The following is a 25,224-nucleotide window of genomic DNA, read 5'->3' on the forward strand; positions in this document are numbered from 1 at the left end:
TGGACAAATCTAGACAGCAACAAATTATTTTATTAAAAATTATTCAGAATTTCACGTCGCTTACGTTTTTCATGGCGTTCATATGACACTTTGTATGATCAGTGGTACTCTCTTTACTTGAATTTTTTGTCGGTCTGTTTATACATGACGTCTCCACAAACATATAAAACACTGAAGTTTCACTCACTGGTAGTGTACAGGCTATACATTGATCGCAGTGCATGACGTACGTGAGAATTAGCGCCGCAATCCACCAGACGCAAATGGCTGTGATTGTTAGTACGCACTTTCACAGATCATAAGTATTCTAAAAATGATTTTCATTAATGCACCAAACAGATGGAATAACGCAGATTGATTTTGATACGCGCCTTGAACCGGCATACTACGTAAACTAGACCTTAGAATGGTTTAAAGATTCTCAACACAGACCCTACTAACATTCGCCGTTAAAATAAGATTACAAGTAAATGTTCCCATCTACTGTTGCATGATTTTTTGGACGCACACAAATAAAATTGCGTAAATGTTCGCAAGCACTTCACATCATTTAAACATACCAGATTTATTTTAGGTTTAGTTTGTATATTGAGTAAATAAGCATGCAGATTCACTTGTTTATCTTTCTAACAATTGTCGTATTTTTTATGCAAAGTCCACTGTACACGAAAGTAAACACGAAACAAAATAATAGCTACTTTAGCTAATTAAGATTTTATTAATTTATTTTCGTTTGAACATACGCATTAAATACAACCAGAAATAAAACATAAAAACATGTTTGTTACTTACGCTGAACTAACCACCAAAATTATACAGATCTTGTTATAAGACTACCGCTTTTTTTCATTTGGCCAACACACACATAGTTTAGTTTGTGCAACTAAGGGAAAAGTTTGATCGTGGGAAATTATAAGTTGCATTATTACGCTTTGATGAGTCAAGTCAATGTGAGTTGTGCACCTTAACTGGTGTTTACAGTCATTCTGACAGTGTTATCACGAAGTAAAGGTAGGTTATTTTTTAAATTAACTTTTTCGTTTAATGGGTTAAAGTTAGTATTAATAGTTTCCACTTGTTTTAAGTAACCTTCATTCTGAAAGCAGCTTACTGTGAATTAGTTACAGATCGAGAAAATTAAATGAAACTCTTTTCTATATAACGTCATCACAATTTTTTATAATCTATTATTGTTCATTTGGTTAAGTTGATTTTAAAGAATAAATAAAAACAACAAGGTAAAACAAGCAAAAGCTTTTCAATAAAAACAACATCTTCAGTGCATATAAAATAATGTGTGAGGTCGTTTTAAGAATGTTCGTTTTTAAAAGTTAAAATGTAATTAGCTACTACCAATTTGTACACAAAATATATCCAGATGTGTTGTTAAAAACGTAATGTAAGTCACCCCGTTACGAAAAATATGGAGGGTGATGAATTCAACCTGAGCGTTCAGTTGTGGCTTCTTCAAGGCATTCAATGACCCTTTAGATTCTTCCTTAGTCGATCAGAAATTAATAAATTACTTTGATATTAGCATGAAACTTGCTTCTATTAAATGTTTAAGTTTCAAAACCAACAATTATTTTGTAGCTCAAAAATGTTCCTTTACATTTCTCTTATAAAAATTGATAATAGTTTTTTTCCTTGAAATCCCGTGTTGCGTAACAACATGGTGTTTTAAGGGGTGTTATAACTATCTAAATATGAACCTTTCATTTAAAATTAAGTTCTATTGTGTATATTTTAATCACTTGCTAGTTATAAAGACGTACGTGTGAGTAAAGTGGTAAGTGTTATATGTTTTTGAAAACATATTAATACAACTTATTGGTGGTTTTATGTTTCTTGATAAATTTTAATTCGTATAATCACATCAAAATTTAAATAGAAATAACTTTATTTTAGAAACGGAGGCGTAATACGTAATAGTCTTGATTGAAAGGTGAGTTTTTCAACTACTACAGGACTGGTGAAGAACTGAATTTAGTCAATGCATTGCACGTGTTGGTATAAGGAAAGAATTGTCACATGGCTTTCACAACTAAGTATTATTTTTTATTGTGACGCTGAACATGTTTTTTATGAATTGTGATTAAATAAGAATATGTAAATAGGATTAGAAAAGATAGCAGGATTACTTTATTTGCAAATGTTTCTTTTTTTCTCTGCTTATTTGATCATTCACGAGTCATTTTCCCGATACTTTGAGCTAAGAGTATTTCAGCCGCTTTTCGGAGTATTTTTTGATCCTTAAGTTTTATATCTTTCTTATGAAATTTTCTTGTGGCATTTACAACCATAATCATACAGGAACGAGATACAAAATGTAGACATGAAGCTAAAGAAAAGTCTCGAATATTAAGCGATGATAATTGATCGGATAAGACAAAGCAACTTCCTCGAAAAATATCTTTTTCTCTAGAAAAATTTAGTTAAAAACAAAGTTTTTGTAGATGTTTTTAAACGTTTATCAATACGTGGTTTCAATAATAAAATATAAAGAAAATGAAAAAGCTTTTTAATACCAACCTTGTTCAAGACCTTTTTTTAAAAATAATATTGACATTTGTCAAGCAATTGTGTAAGGGTTTCGATTGCAAAATAGACCCGATGAAATCGTTCGATGAAATGGTCCACAAAAAAATGCTCGAGTTATCGGGAGAAAATTGAAAAAAAAGAAAAAAAAATTTGTACTATTACTTCAAGATTCAGCATTGGTTATTGTAAACAGTTGCATTTTTGTCGAAGCAAAAACAAAACCACTTCCAGTTCTAACAAAAATTACGATACCGACAGAAACAAGGATTACCCCAGGGACAGGCGTTGCATGCTTAAAAGACGTGCGCGGCGTAAAAAACTAAGCAGCATTTCTCCTAAAAATTTTTTATTTTGATTTTTTAACCAAATATTTCGAACATTGCAACGTTCGCTTTATATTATTAATATCTTGAAATATCGTTAATATTTTAGCATTAGATATCAATAATTTGTATGCGTCCAGTTAACGTTAAGTCAACAAACCTAAATTGAACGTTAGAGTTTGGTTACTGGGTTTCAAAATTTACATACAACGAGGCGGAAGGCTTTATCTTTTAGCATTATAGAAAGCAGATTTTTGAACATTTTCTCCGCTGCGTCGAAACCAACCATAGTCATCAAAGTATGGGTTTCTTATTAATGTTACTACTGTATCAACGGTCCTGCGATACTTTTATTGTCAGCCACTTTGTAATATGGCTTATGGCCCACAAGACCCTGGGTCGAGGATAATACCTTCAGGAAAGAAAACTTTGAACCAGTCTGAACAAAAACAACTCTAACCCTAATCCTAACACCTAGTTCTACTACAAGATATCCAGTGTAACAATTGCGATAGTCTTCTCGCAGTGCTAAAGACGCACAGCCAGGTAAATAAGACTAGTTTTAAGCTGTTCACATGATACTTTTGCATGCTCAGTGGTACTCTCTTTACCAGAACTTTTAGTTGGTCTGTTTATAAACGACATTTCTACAAACATCAAAAAATACAAGGTGAGGTTTACTCAACGATAATATAAACGCTAAACTTCGATCGCAGTGCATGAAGTATTTGCTTCAAGTGTGATTCAAGGAAACTCAGATCGAAACCATGAAACTACTATCGTATACACGCACTTTCAGAGATCACAAAAATTCTAAAAATAACTTTCATCAATGATTGATTTTGATACGTTTTGAATCGGCATACTAAATAAAGTAGACCTTCTCCTTAAGAAAGGTTTAAGAAGAAATCAAACTAAGATTACGCCGTTAAAATAATATTACATGTAAAATATTACAAAAGGTTAACAAATGAATTGCCGGGGCAAGTGAAAGACGCAAATCGTCTTATCGTGAAACTTTGTTAATAGTTAAACTATTAACAGTTAATACATTTTCTTGTAACCGTAATAACATAAAATGAAACAAAGATGTTTTAAAAAAATTGAATTACGTCATTTTCAGTTTAAAGAATGAGATTCATTACTTCACATTTTTCTACACCTTCTAGACTTTATAGAATAGCCACTCACTTTAGAGTTGTTTATGATATAGCGAGCCAGAAAACAGAATGCACTAGTAACTAAGTAGAAAACACGAAATATTTTACCGTGCAAGTTATATTGCGCAGTGATACGTAATGGAAAGATATTTGAGCACGTTACTTCAATTTCAGGTAACCTTTATACACTCTGCTCGGCTGATCAGGCTGACTCTTTTTAGTCAAATAATCTTTAGCTACTGCGACAAACGTTTATTTTTTTAATAAACAAGTTTTGCAAGGTAGACTCAATGTTTCTTAAAAATAATTCATGTAAGCCTGAAATATTCCCTAAATCTTTCTTAAGTTTTTGAATTTTTTTACCCTCTTGTTTCCTAAACTCATGTTTCTTATGCTACATGCAAATTTATCTACTTTTTCTTCCATTTAAAAAGCTGCCTTTGCTTTCCCTTTTGTTAATTATCTATTTTATTCTCATGTTTGGTAATCTCTTATTTGTTGAAAGTAGATTTGTCTTTTATTTTATTACCTGACTGATACCAAAATTCGGTTAGTATGAAAAAATCCGATGATTTGATTGGTTTACGGTTGATTAAAACAGGGCTTTGTATGGAGTCATACTAACCGGTTTGATAAGCCATTATTAAAATGGTAACATAAAAACGTAAACAAATAAAAACATTTCCATAGCACACAAAAATATAAAAGTAGCTCACTTAAAACCATCTTTTCGTTTCAATTCATATGAACAATGATTTGAATTTGTTTTTTGAACTTACAAAAGTTAAAATTGAACGATTGTAAATTTCAAAAATACAAAAATCGAACATGCATTTTTATTCTTCCTTGGTGGCTTGGGAATAGCAACTTAAAAAAGTAGCTTTGTTGTTTTTTGTTTATGAAGGAATTTTCAGATAAGATGCAGTCATGTAATAACTCGTTCAGGGCACAGACTTCGCAAGCTCGGTATGCACTTTTGACCTCGGGCTTTGTATTTCACAGTACAACATCAAAGCCGATCAGTATCCGTTTGTGATAAGTTAATATTCTCGTGCTTTTTTCAGAAATAAAATGCGTGTGAACGTTTTCTTAAAATATGAAGTGTTGAAACAAGAAGCAAGCTATCCCGCTTGAACACGCCAAGTTAGTTCGCCTAAGTTAAAAAAGCCGGCAAATGAGTCAGTCAGCCTCCATCGCCTTTGACGCATTTGCGCAAATGATGTCATTAAAAATTAAGTTTGTTACCTAAATAGAAAGAGATACGCTTTTAAAACAAACGACATAAATCTCCAAGAAATAATTTTAACTTCAAGAATTTTCTTTTACCAAAAATATGACTTCATTTCTTCTTTTTCCTCCTTAAACAAATTACGAAAATTGCTTAAATAAAATTAAGCAGTCATAAAGCAACTTCAAATTTAAATGCCGACTAAAAATAATAAACTTTAGATGTGTCAAAATCTTATGTAAGAAAATGTGTATGTTACAATTTCTATTTAAGTCTGTTTCTTGCGAAATTTAAAGTATTTACTTAGAAAAACCACATTGTAGCAAACTCGCTTCTATAGAGATAATGCATGGATGAATAAAGTTTGATTAACTGTCAGTACAAAAATGTAGATTTGCGTAATCATTTTAAACAGGGTTACCACACCCTCTTAGCATTAATCAGTTCTCTTTAATTTTAAAAACACTAAACAAAACTCCTTAAATTACCTTCGGGAGTGGATTTTTAAAATTATCTTCTCAACTTTTCATATTGACGTTAAAGTAGTGTTACTGACGTCGCGCCGTAACGTAAGAAAATTTAACATGTTAGAGATGCATTTTTCGGCAACATCAAAGGAAAATGAAGACATCCACTTTGCCTGTCACAGACACACAGACAGACACACTTAGCGTATTATTATATAGATAGCCGGGAAACCCGGCGTCGAAACGCCGGGTAAGCCACAAGTGAAGGTGTGACCCGGCGTTGAACACTCTGTGGAGCACTTAATAAAAAAGAGCCGTAAACTGTGCCAAGCTACACGATCAGGTGGAGCGCTTTAGTACAGGTATACAGTATTTCGTAAATCAAGTGTAGAGGATACACCATTATAGTGTTGCGACTGCAACATATTTTTCAAAAAATAACTTTTCCGCAACAAAAGCTGAAATAAAAACAGAGTTTACAAACCGTTGTTACACCGTCATAGCAAAAACAATCGGTAAATATTATTTTTGTTTTGCAGAATAATTGTCTGTTGAAGTTAAAAAATGAATCGTGACACCAAGGTGAGCGCTTAGTACAGGTAAACCGTGTCGCACATGCGTTTATTCTTAATACCCTTTTCCAAAAAACTGTATATATTACAGCTTTGGTTTACAAAACACAGGATACACTCTGTTGAAACGCCGGGTTAAGCCACATGTAACTGCGTTACCTGGCATTGAAGACCCGACTGAGTGATTAATAAGAACCGTCAAATGTGCCACACATTCGGGCAGGTATGTAGTAAATCAAGTGAAGCGCACACAATTTATGGTGTTCCGGTGTAATAAACTTTGCACAAAATAACTTTCAACATTTTAAGGTGAAATAAAAACACAGATTAAAATCCGTTGTTATCCCGTCACAGCAAAAACAATTATATATTCGATATAATTTTTTAAAAATACACGAAACAGCCCGTTGTTTACACTGGGCTTAACGTTTTGTACAGATACACCATGTCGCACAGGAGTGTAGGCGTAACAACATTTTTCAAAAAACTTTATCGCAACTTCGGTTTTAAAAGAAATCGGGAAACAGCCTGGCGTTACCCGGTCCAGTTAAGAAAAATACTCAGACATTTTATTTTGCAGAAAAATGTTCATAACAGTAACAAAAGCTGCAGCCACCTGACTGTATTCAGCATAATTATATAGTATTAGGAATGTTGTTAGTATTTATTTTTCACTGTATTTGGCTACTTTCATTTTTCAGTTAGAGGTAGCTAAAAAGGGCTAGCTAGATGGTCACAACATAAACACAAATAGATAATAGTATACCAAACTGAATAAAAACGTCAAAATAATAGGAATATAAGTAAAGCTAAAGTATAGCTAGCTAGCTAGCTAGCCAAGCTGGTTCAATATCTACGTTTCTTGCCAAAATCTTAAAAATTGGTGATTTAAGATAGTACGTTGTTAAAAAAAGGTAAAAATGTATGCACCTGAACATGAGAAAACAAATACTACAAAATTAAAAGGATTATAGAAGAAAAACTTGACACCATCATTTCCAAACTGAAATGGCCCCCGTAGCATGTTGTTTGTTTATCCGGTTCTGGCGCGATTCCGAAATTATTCCGAAATTATGCTGCGTCTAGCCGAAAACGGCAGGTCCGTTAAAATCGGGCCCCGCACTATTTTTCCGAAAAAAGCTGCGCGCATCCATTTTGAACACACAGAATACGGCTATTATTATAGAGATATATTAACCGAAAAATTTTATATTAGAGAAATGTTACCTGCTTATGTCCACTGAGATGGTTCCTCCAGCATTTATATTTTTCTTCATTTGATGTAAAAGGAAAAATTTTTACATGAGTTCTTAGACATTAAAAACTTAGCTACTAAACTACTAGCTAGCTGTGTATAATATTTAACTACTTTTGATTATACTTTTATTTCTATATCAACGTATTAAGACTTCTTTCAAAAAATTAACGTTGTTACGTTTTACCTGTTTTATAATATTGCTAAAAACATAAATAATTCATGAGCATTTGCAAGCTATTGACGATAAATAAAAAGACAGGTGACTTTTGTTTCAAGTGAGAACTTTTCAAATTCTTCACCTGCCTTCTCAACAAAGATCTTTGAAAAAAAGTACCAAAAATATGTTTTTTAAAAAGTTTACCAAATTCATTTGTTTCCTTGTGCACCGCCATCTTGTTTTGCATTGCGCATTCGCCTCCTCAAAATTATTAAATGTTACCCACCATAATTTTTAAGACGGCATTTGTAAGACCACCAGCCAGTGCCAGGGCTATTTCTGTCTCGCCGTCCTTATATCAAAAAGAGAGAAAAGAGCCCTGAGATCGAGGTTACGCCAAAACATCACATCCATATTCAATGAAAATGTTCACCATTGATGAATCGTTGGTGAAAATTGCTGTACACAGCAATTGTGCATTTTCATCTTCATCTCGCATATGGACGATGTTTGGGTGGATTGAGAGAAGTCTTTTTAACTCGACTGTATTCTTGTTTTCGATAATTTTAAAGATATCTAAAAGTACATAAATGAATAAAAAGTGTATTTGGCAATCCATAACACGTCCCACGATATTTAAAATTGATTATATGTAAAAAATATAACTAGCGATAATATATGTTTTAATAAATAAAACATATTTGGATGAAATTGTTTATTGTAGAAAATTAAAATATTTTACGAGCTTAAAAAGATTAATAAAAACGTTGTTAGCATATTGAACATTTACAAATATAATGCAATTATGAATAAAAACAGTCAGAATTCGGGTGGTGAATAAATAATGACGTCGTCATGAAACAGAAGTGTAGAAATAATTATTTTTTAAAAAAATATATTTTGTGAACTGTAGAATAGTAAAAATTTTAAAAATTTAAACCTTTAAAAATGACGTCATCATATAAAGGATAATTTGCATTAGGAGACAGTTTATGATAAAACACATCTATATGACGTCAGCGTTTTTTCCAATTGATATGTTTTTAAGAACAAAAATGATAAGTTCAAAAATTTAGAAAATATTAGCTACCAAACGGAAATCCTACCGGACAAAATGTTCGATTAATATAATTCCCATATACTACCAACAAATTACGATTATTTAAAACAATTTTTTTAAAAAAAAGCTATAAAAATTACTGATTTAAGATTTTCTCGTATCTTGATGTGTTTTTGACGTGCAAGATTTATTGAATGAATAACTGTGTGTTAACGCTTTAGTTTTACACCGTTTGCATCGAATTTTTAGGCACACCTTGAAGGTATTCGAATTGAATCGCTACATTTTTTGAGACTTGTATCGTGCATTATTTTTATAAAGGGTTATAATTAACCTCAATATAATATTTATATTAAAAGTACTAATATTCGCAAAAAATATAATTTTCTTGCATTGACCGAGGGAACATAATATTTTTTTGATTTGATGACAATTTATTGGTAGACGAGTTTTGCTTTTTCGTTTGTTATGCATATACTATTTTTATCAGAACCACGAAATTTGACTTCAGCCTCTGAAGTGTTTTTATGTTTTTTAATATATTTAGCCTCAATTATTCTTGTTGTTTTTTATCCCTATACTTGGAACATTTTTTTATTTATTGTACAATACATTACCAATTTTTACGGTTCAATTAATTTAAATACAAATTTTACGGTATCTTAACATTGATTGTGCGAAAATTTCCTTGTTGAAAGATGTATTATTATTTTCTTCAAGAACAAAAATTAAATCACAAGACCTTTAGTCATTGTTATTGTTGTTTTTTTGTATTTTTCACCCATTCGCAGTGTCATTGTTCCTACATATGTTCTAAAAAACCCGGTTGTTGCTGGTTATAAATCCATTGAAAATACTTGTTTGAGATTTTGAGCAATCATCCGGTCGTTAATTCCCAAAAGAAAAATGTAGAGCCATATGGAGCTGTATATGAAGAGCACGTCCAGCTACTACATGACGACCGTAATTACTGGATCTCACGTTTTTATTCCAACGGTCAAGTTCAGGTGTGTGACAGCCTAAACAATGGTTATATCTTTTAGCAAAGTATAAAGGCAACTTGATAGCTATAATTGTGGACTTTTTGCGATAGCATTTGCAACTGAAATTCTAGATGGAAAGTCAACCTCTACTGGCGTATTTGTGGTGGACAAAATGCGAGCACATCTCATATCGTGTTTGGAGGAACAAAAACTGAGACCCTTCCCTAAGGTGTCTGAAATATGATTTAGCAAAATTGTTGTTATCTTGGTATTTGTTAATTTTAAACTTTCACTTTTGTTTTTCCTTGTGGTCTAGTAGACCAAAAAGACCAAAATTTGTTAGTTGATGATTTTTTTACCAAAAAAAAAAATAAATAAATAAAAAAAAAAAATATCAAAAGTTAAATAAATATTTTTAGACTAACTTGGATTACTTTAGTTTATCATATAAGTACCGTAGTATGTATAGTATCTCGAAATCCTGTGTATATCGAATCGTTCGTCTTTCTAAATTTTTTTCTTTTTATTTCGTTTCATTGCTTTACTTTGAAAATTTTTAATACTTTATGTATACTTTTACACATTTCTTCTTGGCGGTTTTTAATAGATTTTAATGTTGAGTTTTTGATCATCTGATGAAAGATAAATTGAAAAAAAAGTAAAAAATATATTGCTTTCTCGAATTCATCGTTGCTCAAAGCTTTTGCACCATGGAAATGGCATTTTCAAATTCAATATAAAAAAAAGCTCATTTTTTAATATTCAAATTTCATCTTAAACCGTAGCTCATCAGTCTACAATAAAACAATTCCGTACTTTAAGAGATTTAATTACGTTTAACTACGTTACACTTGACATTAAATGTTGGCAACACTAATCAAAATATGAAATGTACCGACCATTGGCAAATGTTTTTAGCGCAAGCTTTCGTATTTTTGCCACCAACTTAACTTAGCTGTTTAAACTGAAAAAAAAGTTTTTTTTAAGTATTATTGAGATATACCCTACAGTTTTTTACACATATTTGATGTTACTAAGTTTGGAAAACAGAAAAAAAAACAAAAACAAAAACAACAAGTTTTACTTATAGCTACAATATTTATGGAATGAATGGTAATGAAAAGTCAGATTTACTCACTAATTGTCTTCTTTTTTCCTTGTCATGTTTTATCTCCTCATCAAGTCTCTGAAATGCTGCAATTTCTGACAATTCCTCTAGCCGTTCTGTAGGCTCTTGATGACGTTCTTGATGTTGACTAGTACTTGCACCATCCATTAATATGTGCCGAATGTCCGTTAAGATATGGATCACACGGGATTGAAATTCTAAAAAATGTAATTAAAGAGAAATGTATGTCTTTCTCAATCAAAAATACATGGAAATTAATCACCCAATTTTTTTTAATGAAGATAAAAAATATTTGACAAGGAAAAAATGTACTTACTAGCCTCATTCCAGGGAAAAGATTGTTTTAGCTGCTCCTGTGATGACCTTTTTTTACTGCTTGTTGCTGAAATGTTTTCATTATGTGCAGGAAAAGAAACATGCGGTCATGCTGGTCAGAAAATGCTTGGACAAAGCAGTGTGTAACAATTTTGAAGATTTCTTCGAGATAAAATCGCACAGTAGAAACACCCGAATACTTAGAGTGACACTTGAAGTAAATAGATCTGGTTTTAAATTTATGGGATCAAAGATTTATAATGACATGCCAATCGAAATTCGAAAATCGGATACTTTACAAAGTTTCGTAAGAAAAACTAAAAGCTATTTTAACCTGTAATAAATTATTTTATGCCTTATTGTAAAGGTAATATTTTTAACTCATGTTTTTAACTATTATATAATAACAACAACAACAACAACAACGACAACGACGACGACGACGACGACGACGACGACGACGACGATCTTTTGCTAAGGGACTAAGGGAATAAGTATCAATCTTTTTTTGTATCGATCTCTTTAATTGAGTTTAGTATAATTTGAAAATTCGGGAAAGGTCTATTGATCATTATCGTTTCTTTACTCTGACTTGATTTAGTTCTTAAACAACAAATAAACAGGCTTTTTTATAAGAATACCAAAATTCTAACTTAAAATACTAATTCTAACCAGGCTAGTTGCTTTTCCGTTATTCTTATGAAGCATATTCTTATAAAAAAACATGCAAAATCCCATTCAAACAAAAATTCCATAGAAATTCAAGAACAAACAAAACAACTTCTAAAGTTGTGTTTTACTATCAACCGGATAAAAAAGTTTGAAAAATAACAGTCAGTCTCAGGGCAGATTTTCCAAGTCCTTATAAAGAAAAACGAGCGTGTAGATTAGACTTTCCTTGTCCTAAAACTCGTAACTTTCGTACTACGACAAACTTGTTACACAGAATTTGATTTATTTTGGATTTCCAGCCTGACCGAAATAGTAAGCACATGAATTTGATCTTCCAAATTAGATAGTCAAAAAGCAACAAATCTGGCTAATTTGTTGCTTGTAAGATACGAAAAATTAAGAAAAATAAAACATGTTAGCCAAATATTTGTATTAGCTTTAGAAAAACCCGTGTACTAAAAAGAACATTCGCGAAAGGTGAAATGGAGCAAAAATGTAATTTCAAAAAAAATATTACATCAATTGCAAAGTTTTTAGGCTTTCTTTAATTTACTATATTTTTGTGATAAAGACTTGTAGGCTGTAGATAATACCATTGTAGCCTAGTTATGTAAGCTTATATCAAAATTCAGTTTCTCTAATGCAAAAGCTTAGTCTCAAGCGAATGTGTGAGATAAAATCTTAACTTCAAACCGACCAATAAACACAAAATAATTTCTTAGAGCAAACCGCGAAATAAAATCAACCAATGGAGCACAGCACTATTGTGCCCACATATTTAAACATCAATAGAATTAAACTCCTCTCCTCCCTCATGTTTAATAAATTGACATTTAGTGTACATCTTTCGATTTGGAATTCACAACTCTTAGTTACTTGACTTCACACAAAAATGTTTATATCAAATATACAGTGTCATCCCTACAGTTACTGAATGGTGCCTCAAAGCTGTCCTGCTTGAGCGCCATTATTCGACAAATTGCCTGAGTGGCCTGGATCGAGGTTGGTGGTGTATAAGTACTTGCAAACACACCCTCACTGTCCCAACTCAGCTTTCTCAAATTGAAAAAAAAATATTTATTATATTTGATCAAACTACCTTTTCTACACTAATACCAACATTTTATTTATTCAGCCTTTTGTAAAAATACAACCTAATCCCCAAACCTTAATCATCTAATACTTCTTAAAGTTAACTTTAGCTTGAAAGGTTCCTGGGACTTAGGTGGAACTGCTTCCCTATATAAAATGAAAAAGCACGCGATATTTCCTGTGCATTTGGTGAAGACAAGCAAGCAGGAAGATGTATTCATGCTTTGTCTTTTTACTTTTGGTGGCAGCTGTTACAGCTTTTAAGTCGAAAACATGTGGAGGTAAGAACGAGTGTTTCTTATGCCGATGGAGCGATTTGGATTTGATTCAATCCGTTCTCTGAGGCGAAACCTGAAGTGGTGTATATAATAGACTTGCGAGAGAATTTTAAACTTATGAGTAAGTGGTAAATTCTGGATCCAAGACCTATTTACAGCTTAATTATTTATAAATTAGATAAAGAGATTGAACATAAATTAGGAAATGTAATAGTAAATATTAATCTAATAACAAGTATACGTTTCTTCATTCTTTATCATCAAGCGGCGTTTCTTTTTTCCTAGGTGATTACGCAGAGCTTAGAATCAATGATATCAGCGATCCCTTGATTCTACGAGAAGGTCAGACTGTACATGCAGATTTCAGAGTTGACATCAGAAAAGTTTTCCCAACATCTGTTCGCGCCAAAATTACACTAAAGAGAAAAGTTTGGTTTGCCTGGGTACCAGTCCCCTGTTTTAGCGGAGTTGGTTCATGGTAAGTTAGCACAAACTGAATTGTATAGTTAAACAACTTAGCTTCCAATCCTTGTTAGAAGGTTGAGTCAAGGTTAAATTAACTCAGCATGAGACTCTGGTTGCTAATTCTGTAGCAAAAAGAAAGTCATTAGAGGAACCATGGGTTTCCGTGTGTTAAAAGAAGTAGTTTCTAGTTCATGCTTCATACGACAACCTCGCTCCAAGGGGATTTGCCTTAGCACATAACACGGCTTAAGGCAGAGATCCTGGAAACAAGAATGTCCATAATAAAATATCTTCGCATTTATTTTTTTAATATAGCACTCACACTGTCACATGTGACATGATTAACAAAATGCAAGCACAAAATGGTGGAGATATCCAATATCCATGTCCATCTCAACCGCGCGTCGTCAGCAGGAAAATAAGTTATCAATTGCCGAAAATACCAGGAGCAGTATCGACATTTGGCGGGGTAGGTTTGTTTCCATACTTGTTGCCATAGTGATAATGATGTCGGAATTATTCTCGTCTCCAGACCGCTAAAAGAACAAACAGTTTGATTCTTACGTATGTTTTAAGCAACAGAAAACTCTCAATATGTTAATAACTTTTTCTATCCTGGTAAAAAAAATGGTAAAATTAAGTAAAAATTCTAATCATAAGGTTAAATGTAGTTAAAATTTATCCCTATTTTAGACAAGATCTTACATCCCGATTTTAAAAATCTAAAAAAACCACAGGCTTGGGTTTGTAAAAGTCATTCGTCTTAAATTTAGAAAAGGGTTCATGGTCCTGAAATTCCATAGTATACTGAACTTTTTGGCTTGTTGCTTAACATAAAATGACAGTTGTTTGATTTTTTCTTTAGGGTGATTATTTCGTCCGTGTTGAAATCCAAAGTATGAATGGTCACAAGTTGGCTTGTGCTGAGGGAAACATTAGAGTTAAAACTTAAAAATATATTATATATGTAAAATAGAAAAAAATATCTTTTTTCTTGCTGAATAATTTGTTTCCTGAGGCTTGAAATTCAAAAGTTTCTTGATAACACGTACCTTTATCTATTCCTGGAAGAAAAGAAACTTAAAATGATTTCAATTTTTAATTCAGATTGGAACTTATTGAGCTTATTAACCAATCAGATTTGAGAAAATAGTTTGCTTCTCTGTTTCACGTGCTGATATGAGTTTTCTGGTCGGCCTCGGTGTTATTTAATTTTCCAACAAATTCGCTCTGGCATCTTGTTTACACCTTTTTTTGTTGGAACATCTCGCACTACCTGAGAAAAATTATTTGGGAAAAGCAACCTCGTCCCCAGGTTATCTTGTATTTTTTCTGACATCGGGACGAAAGTACGAACATGTTCGTCCCGCCCCCCCCCGGCAAAGAAAATGAGACAACAGGCGTTGGAATCGAGGTTGTGGGAGAAGTAACGATTTTTTTATTTTTTTTCACGACAAAAATTAATACCAAAATGTTTCCCGTCTAGTAAATTTCTTCGACTAACTCTTCCTTTCTTCAAATAAAGGGGCTTTTTAAACTCGTGCGGAGAAGTCTGAATATCATAGGTATAGAAAAGTCGTGGGGACGAGGTTGCCTGATAACAATCTTTTAATCAATAGATTTAAAAGAAATAAAAACTCCAAATTTGCCTACTAACCCGAGAAAAGATTTATCGGGGAAAAAGTGATGAAATTTTCATTCCAATTTGAGCATTTGTTGTTTGCGTATCTTGCGATTATCGGGTCTAAGTGTCATCTAGGTTTTCCGATCTCACATATGTTGAATTCTTGTTTTTGTTTTCTGAGAGACTAGGTCTTATTTTTCACTTATATCTATTTTTAAACGAAATTGATTGTACTGTAGAGAATACTCTTCTTCTCGGAGACTAAACTAAAACTTTTTTATAAAATCAATAAGAAAAAAGAGATTTAAGAAAGAGAGTCATGAAATTGACATGACTGTTCAACTTGGCGGCGATTTCTGAACAAGTTTCTTGAAACAAAGTGGCACTTTAAGAAATTATTTGAAATTTACACCCGAGGAAGAAGCAAAAAAAAAACCTCGAAAGTTGAAAAAAAGGCAAGGTAAGTAGCAAAAAAATGTGTATAAGTATTTTTGAGAAAAACATATTTCTTAAAAAAATATGTTAGAAAGTTTCTGTGAAAAAATAATTCCTTGGAAAAATATTAGTTTTTTTATACTTTGAAAAACTCAGTAAAGAAAATTAAAATCAAATTTCGCGATTATTGAATTTTTCGGATTTCACCAATAGCGAAATATTATTTAGAGAGATTGAAAAAAATACGAAATTGTTTCCCGTGCAAATTAATTTTCATAAGATAGTTGGTTTTTTATCTCAAAAAATTTAATTTCAGATTTTATTAACAACACAAGGAAGCAATCGAATAACCCGCTGCAACATTTCGATGTCATATTTTAGTAAGAACGTACAAGTATGTAATATTTACTTTTATTTAGTTGGTTGGTTGATTTTTGCTTGGCTTGTTGGTTTGATTTGTTTGTTAGTTGGTAGGTTGATTTTTTTGTTATTTGATCGGTTGGTTGGTAAGATAGTTTGTTGGTAAGTTGACTAATTGATTGGTTGGTTGGTTGGTTGGTAGGTTGGTTGGTTGGTTGGTTGTTTGGTTGGTTGGTTGGTTGGTTGGTAGGTTGGTTGGTTAGTTCATTGGTTAGTAAGTTAGTTGGTAGCTTAGTCACCTGGTTAGTTGGTTGGTTAGTTGGTTAGTTGGTTGGTTAGTTCATTGGTTAGTTCATTGGTTAGTTAATTGATTAGTAAATTAGTTGGTAGCTTAGTCGCCTGGTTAGTTGGTTGGTTAGTTAGTTAGTTGGTTGGTTGGTTGGTTGGTTGGTTGGTTGGTTAGTCGGTTGGTTTACTAGTTGGTTGCTTAGTGAGTTGGTTGTTTGGTTGATATGCCGGCGTGTTGATTTGTTCGTATGTTTATTCACTGATTTGTTGGTAGCTTACTTGGTAGCTTGGTTGGTTTGTTGGTTGGTTTGTTAATTTAATTTATTTTTAGGGGGATGATGGGCAAATTGTTTGTTTGTTAGGTTGGTTGATTGTTTGATATGTTGGATAGTTAGTTAGTTTGTTGGTTGATAAGTTGTTTGGTTGATTTATTTTATTTTTAGGTTGGTTGATAGGCAAGTTGTTTGTTTGCTAGGTTGTTTGATTGTTTGATATTTTGCTAGTTGGTTAGTTTGTTGATTGGTTGGTTCATTGATAAGATGGTTGGTTGATTTATTTTTTTGTTTATAGGTTTATTGACTGGTTGGTTGGTGGGTTTAATTTATTTGTAGGTTGGTTGATTGGCAAGTTTATTTGGATGGTTTGTTGGTAACGTTGTTTGTTTTGTTTATTATTTGGTAGAATTGTTGTATTATTTTGGTTGAGTTAGGTTGGTTGAATTCGGTTGGTTTAATTTTAGGGTAGGTTGATACATTTTATGGCTGAATTTTTGCTTGTTTTTTTTGTTGGTTGATGTATTTGTTGGTTGGTTCCCATATATTATGTATTTTCTATTTTGTTTCTCGAATTTTTATTCTTAATTTTTCAAATAGAGATACATGTTAAAAGGTTCTAAAGACAAGAGTCTCTAGCCAGAGGAACAATTGTATTACAAAAATAGTGTTGGAAATGACTATACGATAAGAACAAGAAAGGGACAACAGCTCCTATATTTTTACTGTTTTTAAAATTTAACACTGGTTATAACATTCGCAGTGTTAGATAGAAACAGTTGAAAGTAACATGCCTTTGTTTTAAATACTCTACAAATGGATGTAAAAGTTAAATAAAGTATTTCTAAAGTCACTGAAAAAAAGCTGCAGAATTCTTATATACATTCCATAACCTCGTGCAACTATTGTTAATTTTATATCTAGTAGAAATATTACTACCAAATAAATAAAAAATCACAATTAATTCATTTATTTAAATTTAAAAATATAAAACAACAAAATAACTGCTGCAGGGCGAAGAGGACTCTTCCGCTTCTTTTCCTGCAAGGTATGATATGACATCGAAATTAGCATAGGACATCTAGACTCAGCCAATCGTCGTTAAAGTTCGGAAGGATAATTCCAGATATTTTATTAAACATTGCCAGCGGTTGTTACTAATTCTTAATCGTAATATTTTTATAACAATAAGATTATAACTAAAATACTTATATCTAAAAGTGATTTTTTTTTCTAACTAACTTCTTTCAATCGTGCGTGTATCTGCATAGCAATTTAATATAAAATGTGTATCGGGAAAAGTCTTTAAAAATAAATTTCCTTCATTTAAATTTTTAAAAAAAAGAATTCATTGCATTTAAGCAGTAGTTTTCCAACAAACAAGAACGAAATTTCTCTATTTACTTTAGACTGAAGAGAATTGCATTATTCACAAAAAAAATTATTCGTCACATAATTTTGCATAAATATTTGTGCATGATTCACCATCGTTGTTACCAAGAACTCCATTATTCCAAGCTTCGCCATAATGCAATCTCAGTTCCTGCCCTTTGTGCACAGTGTGCATTAAATATAAGGTAGGGAGAGTTGACGTTGTATCCTGGTACTGTAAAGAATCCGCAACCGGCATCATATTCTGTAAATGATTAAAGTCGTTTGTTTTAATCATTTGTAATGACTGCTGCAACATTTCCCACAGCAAAACAGTACGTGTGATTACAACCCGAACGTGTAAGTTGAGAATTTTCTGTGCATTTTACACCTTGTCCACCGACATATACCAACTTTATACCAAGCATCGCCGCATCGTGTTGTGTTTTAAATATTCCAATCTCCTTTGCACGTGGTCCAAAGCAGATATTGCGTTTCAATAAAATCCATTCACCTAAGAAATATTTTCATACTAGTCGTTAGCCCGTGGAAAAATCCACGGGGTCGCCCGTCCTTTAAATTAACCCGTTGCAACAAAGTGGACAGAAATACATCACATTTGGTATTGATGCGCATTTTAAAAATTTTGTGTTTCCGTTACGGGACACAGCTTTCGCGGACACACAGACAGACAGACGGAATACGGCTATTATTATAGAGACTACTAAGGATTCATCCTTTATTTTTATTTTTTATTTTTTTAGTAATAACATGTTGATCCTTAACTGTCATTTTATTTTACTCCATTTAATATATGCTTGTGTTCTTTTTCTTAAATTTATATTTTAAATTTTCCCATTCTTATCTCTTTTTTTATTTCAAATTTAACGATAAGTTTTTTTTAATTTATTTTTTAATTTCATATTTAAAAATTTTTTTTGAAGATACAAACTGTGCTGCTATAATATATATTTCAAGTTGAGGAACGTTTAAAGTTTCAAACTAGCAGACCATGGCTATTAGCAGTTAAAATTGAGAAAGGTGCATGCATAGATTGTACTTCGTCTAACTTACAACTCTTTGTATTAAGTTTAAATACTCCGGCTAAACAGTGAAAATTTTGCCCTCAGAAAGAATTTTGTGGTATTCTACAATGATAGTCGGTGACCCTTAAATAAATCCACGGATTCGCTTTATATACCGCATTTTGTGTATCTCACAACTTGCGAAACCATTTTGAGCAGACTGACAGACGTATGCGGGTATTATAATGTAGATTCTAGCTGCTTCAAGAAAAGTAAATTAAATAGATGCTCTTTACACTTAACGGAATAAATAAAAAAAGAAAGAAATATCGCGAAAAAAGGAATACATGATTAATATTTGAAAATTCAGAACGGGTTTCCTATATATTGTTAATCAATACCGAATCAGTGGGAATTGTGCTCTCATGCATAAAAACAAAAGTTTCTATAACTCGCTTTTTCCGCCCGCCATCTCTAAATTTTCCTTTTGAGGCGAACGTCGAATTTGCATCTTGTTCGCTTAGCCATTTCGAAAATGCTTAGCATATCTGCATCACGTGACCATTCTGTGCCAGGTCCATTGCTGGCTGCTCGTTTAGCGCCACAGGGCCCACAAAACCATGGACACGAGGTTTCACCTTTACACTTTTGGTAATTATCTTGTGGTCAATTTGATCAATGTGAATGAAGGCTTAATGCGTCAGAAAGAAGAGTGCTAAAATAACTTCCGAAAAATTTATAGAATTTTTCAAATGACTTTATTTTAAAAAATACTGTCTGTGAAAATTTATGACCTTAAGTACATCTTGGAAATCCTGGAAGTAGAGCACTTTTGCCCTTTTGTGAAGCTTTTTCTGTTTCTGTCAATCTTGGATGAGGTTGGATTGAGCTCGCTGTAATGTCTCATCACGCTGTAGTTTTCCGTGATTAATGTTATCAGATGAAATACAAATTAAAATTAATATTGTGAGGCATGACATAAATATTTCCCTCGCTTTTTTTCTATTTCTTGCGTACCAACTCGTCGTGAATATACTGAAATTTTCGCACGTGTTTTCTATCAAACTATTAAGGAAATTTCAAAGGTAATATGTTTTAATATGTTAAAGTTTCCCAGCATGCAAATTAGATCTGAAACATTTAGTAGATAAATTGCGTTTTCTCATTAACGTAATATTTGTGTAACTTTATATACCATTAACGTTGTGTTTCATGCTTACTTATTCTTTTTGTTTTTATGGAAATTTTGAAAACATTCGGCTGCGTCTTTTACCCTCAATTCTATCATTCACTTTTTTTACATACAGTGAACTCGAACCCGAGAAAAATAGTTCGACTTCACTTCGAGTTAAGTCGAATTTAGTCGAAATGAAATTATAGTTCGTGTGCAACAATTACTGGGAAATGTGCAATTTTGGAGATAAAAAAGGCATGCAAGTCCCTTCTAAATTAAATTTTCCTACAACATACAATATCCATATTACATCTAAAGTTAATGAAACAAAAAATATTAAAGTCTGAAATTTATCTAGTCTTTCATTTCCTTTTCTCGAGAAAAAGATCGTTTAAAATAGTCGTCGATCTTTGTTTTCTTCAGTAAAGATTTTTATCATCTAGTAAAAAAATTGTCCATTCAGGCGTACGAAGAAAAACAGGAGTCAATAAACAGTATTCTTAAAAAGAAATTGTATGGAAACATTACCTATTACCTTTATTATATTTATTTATTTTTCATATTTCTTGGTGTCGCTCACGGACAAAAAATATCTGTTGACAAGTAGCTAAATTATTTAGAGAATTTTATGGGTTTCTATAAAAAAAAAACAAATAGACTCAAACTAAAGAAAACTTAGCATAACCGTCACTAGTTTTTTTGCGTTTACGTCACACTTGTATGAGCATCTTCCACGAAAACGAAAATTCTAAAAAAGTAGAATAACAGTCAATACAAATTTATCTGAATTCTCGCGAGGGTATCGGACATGTTGCTTTATTTGGTGTACCATATGCATTAATCGATTTTGATTTGCCATTTTCTTCAATATAAACAGAATTTAACGAAGTAAAACTTGGATCCTCATCGAAATAATTAAAAGGTTTGATAAAGAACGCAAACTGGTTCCCGGTGGTAGGGGTACTTGGGTAATCTTCAGTACAAGGAATGTGAAGACCACCAATAGGAATCCACGCAACTAAGTCTTCATCAACAATACTTTCATCGTCATCAATACGCGCATCAAAGGAACATGTTGGATCAAGGTATTGCGGATAGTAATTGAACATGCAGCTTCCATATCTCTCGGTTTCTTTAAACTTCGAGATTGACACTTGGTATTTTGACCATCCAGTGTGCTTGGTACCTTCATGTTCTACCGGATAAACTTGTTTGACCTTATTTTGCACATATATTCGATAACCACGGACGTTTCCGTATTTGTTTTCTTCCTTTTCATTTGAGATAATGTAATATTTTGGATGGTCGAAGTTAAATTGTATCGCTGCGTCTTTTTCTGTCGTATGTTTATTATGCTTTATGTATTTTTTGACAACTGGACGAATATCCCATGCATCTTGTCTTGTTTCCAACTTTATATCCATCGTTTTAAAAGTGTTCTTTGTTCCTAAGATATCCAAATCAACTTTATATAACATCATATGATCGTGAATACCACCCAGATAGTTGTCCACAACTTGGTAGCCATATTTGTTTTCATTTTGTGCGTAATATGGACTAGTAAGGAGATGACCAGTTGCTGTTGTTTTCACTTCAATGACACCATTTTGATGGAAAACAAAATCATTAATGTAATCGTAGTTCGTCATATCCGTCACAAATCTTACAACCAAGGATGCATCTGATAAGGCACCATATGCATACCCGTTCTTGTTTTGATGATGATGTCGTCGAAGAGGAACACTGCCCACCTGCTCAAAGATACATGCTGCATTTTTTATAGATACTACTTTTGTACCAAGGTAGGCGTCTATATCTAAGTACACTGCTTGCTGCGGACAATCAGTGACGCTTATTAAGGTATAGGTTTTTCCAAGATACCAAGTCGAGTCGATTATGTTAGTAAATTTAAGGTGAGATCCACCGGTGGCATACAAAGAGGCTGCTTCTTGAAGGCTTATCTCAAACGCTATTCTTTTCTTCTTGTAGCGGACGTCAAATATTGCAGGACCCGTGGAAGGTTGTACAAGAAAGTTAAATTTCCAATCTATATATTTAACTTGTCGTCCGCGTACAGAGAAGCGTGGACCGTTGGGTGCAAACATGATAGGTTCCATTGACGGAAAGATGTCATTAGTGTTTTCGCCACGTCGCTTCTGATTTGCTCTTTTCAAGACATCATCAGGAATTTGTGGAACTGTTACGACTGCCAGTGTACCTGCGTTATACTCTTGCATTAGTTGTTTTGTGCTGTTGTAGGCTTTCAAGTTGTAGATAACCTGAAATTTGAGAAACAATACATTATAAATGCCAATTGATATTTATGGCTTAAAACTTGGTCTTGCTATTTTGTTCTGTATTTTTTCTGCTACAGTTCTTAGTAAGAAAGATATCAGGCATCACTTTTATCGGTAGTTTTATACTACTTTTAGCGACTGAAAAATGTAACACCTCTTTATTATTATGAATTTTCAAATGTATGTAGACATTGGTATGAAGTCACAAAATAGTGGCTGTAGCTTAGTGGTTATAACTCTCGCACTTAGTGCGGGTCACCACCCTTGATGGCGATTTAGTATGGGCGAGTAAATGTTACCATAGGCTTAGGTCAATACAAGCCATATGAGGGAAGCTGGGGGGACGACTCACTATGTGAGCTGTTGAATGTTGCTAAAAGTTGCTGAGAGTTGTCTGATTTGAAAAAAATCAGCATTAAATATTCTAGGACTTCCTATATAAGCCCTGGTCTTTCCTGGAAATAATAAACAGGGTATATATATCCCTTGATATTTGTGAGGCTAGCCATGTAAAATATGCAAAAAGAAATTATGCTTTTATCTTATACAAACTGTCAGAAAGAATAATTGTCTGTACAGCACACAAAGAAATGATATTTCTTACTTTTGTTAGACTCCACTCTTCCTCTTTCGAACTTGAAAAGTTGACTGATAACGTAATCATATCTAGATGTCTCAAATGTGCATTTCTGGGATATGTAAATGTAATGTCTGTATAAAACTCCCCTCTTCTCCTTTGTACAGATCCACCCGGTGCAAAAAAATTAAATCCGGCTTTAAACGCTTCGTCAAACGTATTATATTTTTGCAATATCTCGTATGTATCTTTAAACAACGGCCATAAATATTTAGCTGCGTCTTTGTAGAGATTGCGTGATTCTGGATTTCTAGTTAATGTTGCTGCGTCTGGTATGTATGGCAGAGGATTTTTCCGGTCAGTAAAATTAGCAATGTTGTGATATTTCGGCATGGGAATTGGTCCAACAATGTAATAAGTTATGTTATAGGGAGCGTGGACTATAGTAACTATAGCTCTCCTTTCAGGTTTTTTTCCATTTTGATCTAAATATTTCAATGCATCAAGTTTATCAGGCAGGTACAATTCTACTGAATGGATGAAATGAAGGTTCTTGATAGTGTAATTTCCCTTCGGTTTGATATCAAAATTTTTCTTAATGTAACTGATGACCATATTGATTTCTTTTGCGTTAAGCTCGTGAAAGATATCATTCTTCTCAATTATATTCGGTTGAATAGTCACGCTACTATCTTTGCAAGACAACCAATCATTTTTCCTTACGTTTAGCTTTTTACAAGTGCATGACGCTTGCTTGGTAACAGCGTACACAATAAAAGTAATGACCAGAAAAAGTAGAATCACAATAATGACAACCAATGCTTTGATGATTTTGGATTCCCTCTTTGGTCCATTTTTTCTCTTCTGAAAAGCTACAAAACATAATATTTAATCAACTATACTTTTAACATTTTTTTTCGATGTTTTTCATTCAAACGAGGCGGATGGTAAACATGTCGCGCAGAAATTTAGAAAAGGCTCAAAACTATTTCTTAAAATACAACTATAAGCACCCACGTGTTTATTATTAATTAAAAGTACAAAACAAACAAGAAATATTCCTTACTTACCCACTTTCTCTTGCTCCATAAGCTCCATATTCTCTTTCCAGTTTAAAATTAAATTTTTTCATAAATTCTTTTAACGTTGTAATAATTATAAATAATTAATTAGATTAATTATTAATTAGATTAGAACTCACTTGTGTATTTTATTGGTCAATTATTTTTAAGTTCTTTTGTTTTTGTAGTTGTTGTAATTATTCTCGTAAGCTTTGAGCTAGTTTAGTTAATTAAATATTTTAACAATAAAACCCGTGGAAAAATCCACTTAAATTAATGTGCTTTATGGGCTTCTTATCACAAAATGGTTTGTTAATAATTTCATTAAGACAGCTGAAAAATTAAAGTCAAAGAAGCAATCAATTAAAACTTTTGAACGAAATTAACAACTATATTAATAAACGTTAATTGCCTTGTGACTTTACCCTTGTAATAATTTATAACAAAGCTCTCGTCACGGTAAACTTAAATTCGCATTCAATAAAAGTTACCATATCATTTGGGTTAATACCCTCTAAAATGAGGTTATTTTCGCGATCAAACTTGGGTAGCCACAGGTCTCCATACACCGCAAGCGTGGGATAATCGCTAATGTGTTACACCTCGTTGCCATTCAGGGTAATACGAAGGAACCAACGCCTTGCCGATATTATTGATAATGGTGCGTTTTTTATTGGTAGTTGTCACTTCTAAGTCAAGCAGTAACTTGATACTTCCTGGAAAAATGACCTCGTTTTGAGTCATGCTGGGAATATCAACGTATAAGTCTTCGTTTTGATTGTTGAGGGTGTGTTACTTATCTGAATACGCTGTTTCTTACCCTTGAGGCCAAACAGCTGTTTCATTTCTGCGTAGGGATTGAGTTTGTCTCCAAATGCGTTACTCATATCCTTTATTTATATAGGGAATTTAAATAAATGCCAACGAACCCAATGTTCGAACCAGATATTGTGGATGAGGAGGGACGTCCAGAGGATGGTACTCCATCAATACCAAGGCCAACGCAAGGCCAGTACCAACCCCAAGAGAACAACAGGTTC

At 32.7% G+C, this 25,224-nt stretch overlaps 4 protein-coding genes and 1 long non-coding RNA gene across 6 annotated transcripts in view; 2 read left to right on the plus strand and 3 right to left on the minus strand.

Annotated features, from left to right (window-relative positions):
- The window catches only part of LOC130628605 (uncharacterized), a 33,119-nt gene extending 24,735 nt beyond the window's left edge, over positions 1-8,384 (minus strand). The window contains exon 1 of one of the 2 annotated variants that reach the window (XM_057441584.1): positions 7,519-8,384. The gene's annotated coding sequence lies outside the window, so the exon portion shown is untranslated. Of the gene's footprint in view, positions 1-64; positions 196-7,518 lie in introns of those variants that run through there. The other variant, XM_057441583.1, reaches the window with a different exon arrangement.
- LOC130628606 (uncharacterized) lies at positions 704-5,161 on the plus strand. The gene is made up of 2 exons (XR_008981852.1): positions 704-1,011; positions 1,909-5,161. It is a non-coding gene; the product is annotated as an uncharacterized LOC130628606 (long non-coding RNA).
- Positions 8,385-13,114: 4,730 nt separating the features above from the next.
- Positions 13,115-14,725, plus strand: LOC130629047 (uncharacterized). The gene is made up of 4 exons (XM_057442143.1): positions 13,115-13,238; positions 13,521-13,713; positions 14,016-14,169; positions 14,566-14,725. The coding sequence occupies exons 1-4, from the start codon at positions 13,169-13,171 to the stop codon at positions 14,650-14,652; spliced, it is 504 nt and encodes a 167-aa protein (XP_057298126.1). The 5' UTR covers positions 13,115-13,168; the 3' UTR covers positions 14,653-14,725.
- Positions 14,726-16,075: 1,350 nt separating this feature from the next.
- LOC130628715 (probable hemoglobin and hemoglobin-haptoglobin-binding protein 3) lies at positions 16,076-17,329 on the minus strand. Its single transcript, XM_057441698.1, has 2 exons — positions 17,102-17,329; positions 16,076-16,439 (listed from the first exon to the last, which is right to left on the minus strand). Exons 1-2 carry the CDS (start codon positions 17,159-17,161, stop codon positions 16,137-16,139), a joined length of 363 nt encoding a protein of 120 aa, XP_057297681.1. The 5' UTR covers positions 17,162-17,329; the 3' UTR covers positions 16,076-16,136.
- A 3,184-nt stretch (positions 17,330-20,513) lies between these two features.
- LOC130628980 (amiloride-sensitive amine oxidase [copper-containing]-like) lies at positions 20,514-24,273 on the minus strand. Its single transcript, XM_057442053.1, has 3 exons — positions 24,194-24,273; positions 23,151-23,995; positions 20,514-22,528 (listed from the first exon to the last, which is right to left on the minus strand). The coding sequence occupies exons 1-3, from the start codon at positions 24,219-24,221 to the stop codon at positions 21,029-21,031; spliced, it is 2,373 nt and encodes a 790-aa protein (XP_057298036.1). The 5' UTR covers positions 24,222-24,273; the 3' UTR covers positions 20,514-21,028.
- Positions 24,274-25,224: the final 951 nt, after the last annotated feature.

This window comes from Hydractinia symbiolongicarpus, chromosome 15, assembly GCF_029227915.1.
Source record: "Hydractinia symbiolongicarpus strain clone_291-10 chromosome 15, HSymV2.1, whole genome shotgun sequence".
NCBI lineage: Eukaryota > Metazoa > Cnidaria > Hydrozoa > Anthoathecata > Hydractiniidae > Hydractinia > Hydractinia symbiolongicarpus.